This window comes from Pseudoliparis swirei, chromosome 4 (assembly GCF_029220125.1).
Source record: "Pseudoliparis swirei isolate HS2019 ecotype Mariana Trench chromosome 4, NWPU_hadal_v1, whole genome shotgun sequence".
NCBI lineage: Eukaryota > Metazoa > Chordata > Actinopteri > Perciformes > Liparidae > Pseudoliparis > Pseudoliparis swirei.
In genome coordinates, this window is record NC_079391.1 from 34,327,964 (window position 1) to 34,332,963 (window position 5,000).

General features: G+C 53.2%; 1 protein-coding gene across 1 annotated transcript in view; it reads left to right on the forward strand.

The window, feature by feature from the left end:
- LOC130193255 (intermembrane lipid transfer protein VPS13C-like) overlaps nucleotides 1–5,000 on the forward strand; it is a 94,454-nt gene that overhangs the window by 14,589 nt on the left and 74,865 nt on the right. Inside the window, exons 8-10 of the mRNA XM_056413704.1 lie at nucleotides 2,269–2,436; nucleotides 3,946–4,250; nucleotides 4,692–4,839. Coding sequence (XP_056269679.1) covers nucleotides 2,269–2,436; nucleotides 3,946–4,250; nucleotides 4,692–4,839 — 621 coding nt within the window. The remainder of the gene's footprint in view (nucleotides 1–2,268; nucleotides 2,437–3,945; nucleotides 4,251–4,691; nucleotides 4,840–5,000) is intronic.

The following is a 5,000-nucleotide window of genomic DNA, read 5'->3' on the forward strand; positions in this document are numbered from 1 at the left end:
TCCTACCTTGACGGTCTCCTCCTACCTTGACGGTCTCCTCCTACCTTGACGGTCCCCTCCTACCTGGACTGTCTCCTCCTACCTTGACGGTCCCCTCCTACCTTGACGGTCCCCTCCTACCTGGACTGTCTCCTCCTACCTGGACTGTCTCCTCCTACCTGGACTGTCCCCTCCTACCTGGACTGTCTCCTCATACCTGGACTGTCTCCTCCTACCTGGACTGTCTCCTCCTACCTGGACTGTCCCCTCCTACCTGGACTGTCCCCTCCTACCTGGACGGTCTCCTCCTACCTGGACTGTCTCCTCCTACCTGAACTGTCTCCTCCTACCTGGACTGTCTCCTCCTACCTGGACGGTCCCCTCCTACCTGGACTGTCTCCTCCTACCTGGACTGTCTCCTCCTACCTGGACTGTCCCCTCCTACCTGGACTGTCTCCTCCTACCTGGACTGTCTCCTCCTACCTGGACTGTCTCCTCCTACCTGGACGGTCCCCTCCTACCTGGACGGTCCCCTCCTACCTGGACTGTCTCCTCCTACCTGGACTGTCTCCTCCTACCTGGACTGTCTCCTCCTACCTGGACTGTCTCCTCCTACCTTGACGGTCCCCTCCTACCTGGACTGTCTCCTCCTACCTGGACTATCCCCTCCTACCTGGACTGTCTCCTCCTACCTGGACGGTCTCCTCCTACCTGGACTGTCCCCTCCTACCTGGACTGTCTCCTCCTACCTGGACTGTCTCCTCCTACCTGGACTGTCCCCTCCTACCTGGACTGTCTCCTCCTACCTGGACTGTCTCCTCCTACCTGGAGGGTCTCCTCCTACCTGGACTGTCTCCTCCTACCTTGATGGTCTCCTCCTACCTGGACGGTCCCCTCCTACCTGGACTGTCTCCTCCTACCTTGACGGTCTCCTCCTACCTTGACGGTCTCCTCCTACCTTGACGGTCCCCTCCTACCTGGACTGTCTCCTCCTACCTTGACGGTCCCCTCCTACCTGGACTGTCTCCTCCTACCTGGACTGTCTCCTCCTACCTGGACTGTCTCCTCCTACCTGGACTGTCCCCTCCTACCTGGACTGTCCCCTCCTACCTGGACGGTCTCCTCCTACCTGGACTGTCTCCTCCTACCTGAACTGTCCCCTCCTACCTGGACTGTCTCCTCCTACCTGGAAGGTCTCCTCCTACCTGGACTGTCTCCTCCTACCTGGACGGCGGTCCCCTCCTACCTGGACGGTCCCCTCCTACCTTGACGGTCTCCTCCTACCTGGACTGTCCCCTCCTACCTGGACTGTCTCCTCCTACCTGGACTGTCTCCTCCTACCTAGACTGTCTCCTCCTACCTGGACTGTCCCCTCCTACCTGGACGGTCCCCTCCTACCTGGGCTGTCTCCTCCTACCTGGACTGTCCCCTCCTACCTGGACTGTCTCCTCCTACCTGGACTGTCTCCTCCTACCTGGACTGTCCCCTCCTACCTGGACTTTTTCCTCCTACCTGGACTGTCTCCTCCTACCTGGACTGTCCCCTCCTACCTGGACTGTCCCCTCCTACCTGGACTGTCTCCTCCTACCTGGACGGTCTCCTCCTACCTGGACTGTCCCCTCCTACCTGGAGGGTCTCCTCCTACCTGGACTGTCTCCTCCTACCTGGACGGTCTCCTCCTACCTGGACTGTCTCCTCCTACCTGGACTGTCCCCTCCTACCTGGACGGTCTCCTCCTACCTGGACTGTCTCCTCCTACCTGGACTGTCTCCTCCTACCTTGACGGTCTCCTCCTACCTGGACTGTCTCCTCCTACCTGGACGGTCTCCTCCTACCTGGACTGTCTCCTCCTACCTGGACTGTCCCCTCCTACCTGGACTGTCTCCTCCTACCTGGACTGTCTCCTCCTACCTGGACGGTCCCCTCCTACCTGGACTGTCTCCTCCTACCTGGACTGTCCCCTCCTACCTGGACTGTCTCCTCCTACCTGGAGGGTCTCCTCCTACCTTGACGGTCTCCTCCTGCCTTGACGGTCTCCTCCTACCTTGACGGTCCCCTCCTACCTGGACTGTCTCCTCCTACCTGGACTGTCTCCTCCTACCTGGACTGTCTCCTCCTACCTTGACGGTCTCCTCCTACCTGGACTGTCTCCTCCTACCTTGACGGTCTCCTCCTACCTTGACGGTCCCCTCCTACCTGGACTGTCTCCTCCTACCTGGACGGTCTCCTCCTACCTGGACTCTTCCGATCACCATGACCCAGACCCTGTGTGTTCTTCCTGTCCTTCAGGCGGTCTCCATCGTGGGCGACGAGGTGTTCAGCTTCAACGTGAGTCTGACTCCGAACGCCACCGAGGGCGCCGGCTACAGCGACACCTCCAGGACGGACGGCAGCGTCCGGCTGAGCGTGGGCTGCATCCAGGTGGTCTACCTGCACAAGTTCATCATGTCTCTGCTGGTGAGTCTCACCGGCGGTTGTTCGGTTTAAAGATAACTCACATGACATGTGTTTCGTTGTATGTTTTAATATGTTTTAATATGTTTAATATGTTTAAATATGTTTTATATGTTTTATATGTTTCATATGTTTCATATGTTTTATATGTTTCATATGTTTCATATGTTTTATATGTTTTATATGTTTCATATGTTTAATATGTTTTAATATGTTTTAATGTTTTAATATGTTTAATATGTTTTAATATGTTTAATATGTTTAAAGTAACATTATGTAACAATTGTACCTTAAAATAACAGCTTGAAAAAAATTGTGCCGCTACAATGATTTAATGTGGCGATGTGCGTCTCCGCCATCGGGGGTCTGTGGGGAAATAACTCCGCTATGTAGGATTCTGGAGCCGCCCGCTCCGGGGCGGATGGACTAAGACCTGCTTTCTGGCAGTGATTACGCAATGTCTTATAGTGCCACTCCACGCTCGCAGCTCCAGTATAAGGGGAGCTTTTTTATGTAGCTTGTTGGTGTCAACAATATTGTATTCGATCACACGTACTCCACATTCAAACATTTAGAAAACAACGTATATCGGCTGAAAACGCGATCGGTATTTCATCTAAACTAAATGTTGTCATTCTGTTGGTTATGTTGTCTCATTCGCCCTGAGCAACTCAATCAAGGGGAAAAGGTACAATCGCTAAAAGGGAATCGGATCTAATTCTGGTGTTAACTCTCTCTGCTCAAATGGTGGTAAAGAAAAACACACAGTCGATATGGAAACCCAAATGTTATTATATTAAATCAAATTCAATGCATCTGAAGCCCCCACAATGAACACATCCACTACAAACAATCAAACCCACTCAAAACGAAGTATAATCCCCGGATCCCGACAGTCCCAAAGTCTTTGCAGTCGACCAAAACAAAAGTAAATGACTGCACACACACCCCCCTCCCCCCAAAAGCTGGCAAACAGCTGACCGACCAGGCGGAAACGTGGCGGCGCCGTTCAATCCGCCTCCTTCACCCTGGTCGGTCGGTGCTGGCCCAGTTCAGTGTTCCCTCGCAGTCTTCTATTAGTGATCCCGCCCGTTGGTATACATCCAAAATAGAAACAGTCGCCGGATTGCTGCCGTTCTGAGTCCGCCGCCTGTCAGCGCGCTCCAAACAAAATAACCCTCGCGTCACCTCCCTCTCGTCACCTTTTATAACCCGTGACACGTACAAATAATAACAATAATAATAATAATTATAATACAGGACAACACATGATCCCAACTCAATACAAGTTTATGCGAGGCTGCGTCTATCGTAACTGGGTATTTACGACACTGAAGTAAACGTTAAATACCTCAAACTGAAGGGGCGCTAAAAGGGAAAAACTACATAATGGGGCTTTAACACGGCAATCTTTTACATTTGTCGTCTTTGGTTTATATTTAGGAGTAATGCAGGTTTTACTTCGCAGGGATCCACTAAACAAACTCTTTCTATTTGTGTCTTTTTCTTCAGAACTTTACGAACCACTTCCAGGCGGCGAAGGAGGCGCTGGGCGCCGCCACGGCTCAGGCGGCGGAGAAGGCGGCGTCCGGCGTCCGCGGCCTGGCCCAGAAGAGCTTCCGCCTGGCCGTGGACGTGAGGCTGCAGGCGCCGATCATCATCATCCCCCGGTCCTCCACCTCCCATGATGCACTTGTGATGGACCTGGGTCTGATCACGGTGGGGAACAGCTTCTCCCTGCTGCCGGTGGACGGGTGCCCGCTGCCGGCCGTCGTCGACAACATGGACGTCGAGCTGACGCAACTCAAACTCTCCAGGTCGGTCCAGACTCCGAGGATCTACTGAACCTGAAGACCAACGCGTTAGAAACTGGAAGAATGATTCCAAACACTTAAATATACACGACTAGAAGGGGCTCTCGGTGGAGCGCATAGCGTCACATGTCACAAGATTGGGCATTGCATTATGAACATTTTGGCATTAGTTGCCAATTGGATAGAAATTGACCGCGCTATGTTAAAAAGAAGATTTTGACCTTTTCATGAGCTTGACCTTTGACCCGATCGATCCCAAAATCTAATCAAATGGTCCCCGGATAATAACCAATCATCCCACCAAATTTCATGCGATTCGGTTTAATACTTTTTGAATTATGCGAGTAACACGCATACAAATAAATAAATAAATACACGGCGATCAAAACATAAGCTATAACAGAGCGTGAAGCATGCGGTGCAGTAACCACTGGTGGCCTGTAGGGGCTGCACCGACCCCGAGGCCCGGAGACCCCCCACAGAGCTGCTGCAGCCACTCAACCTGCACCTCAACCTCAAGAGGAACCTGGCAGCCTCCTGGCACAAGGACATGGTCCCCGTGGAGATCACTGGAGATCTAAAGCCCATGAAGGTAGGAGGAGGAGGAGGAGGAGGAGGAGGAGAGGAGGAGAGGGAGGAGGAGAGGGAGGAGGAGGAGAGGGAGGAGGAGGAGAGGAGGAGGAGGACCTGAGGAGGAGGAGGAGGAGGAGGAGAGGAGGAGAGGAGGAGGAGGAGGAGAGGATGGAGGAGGAG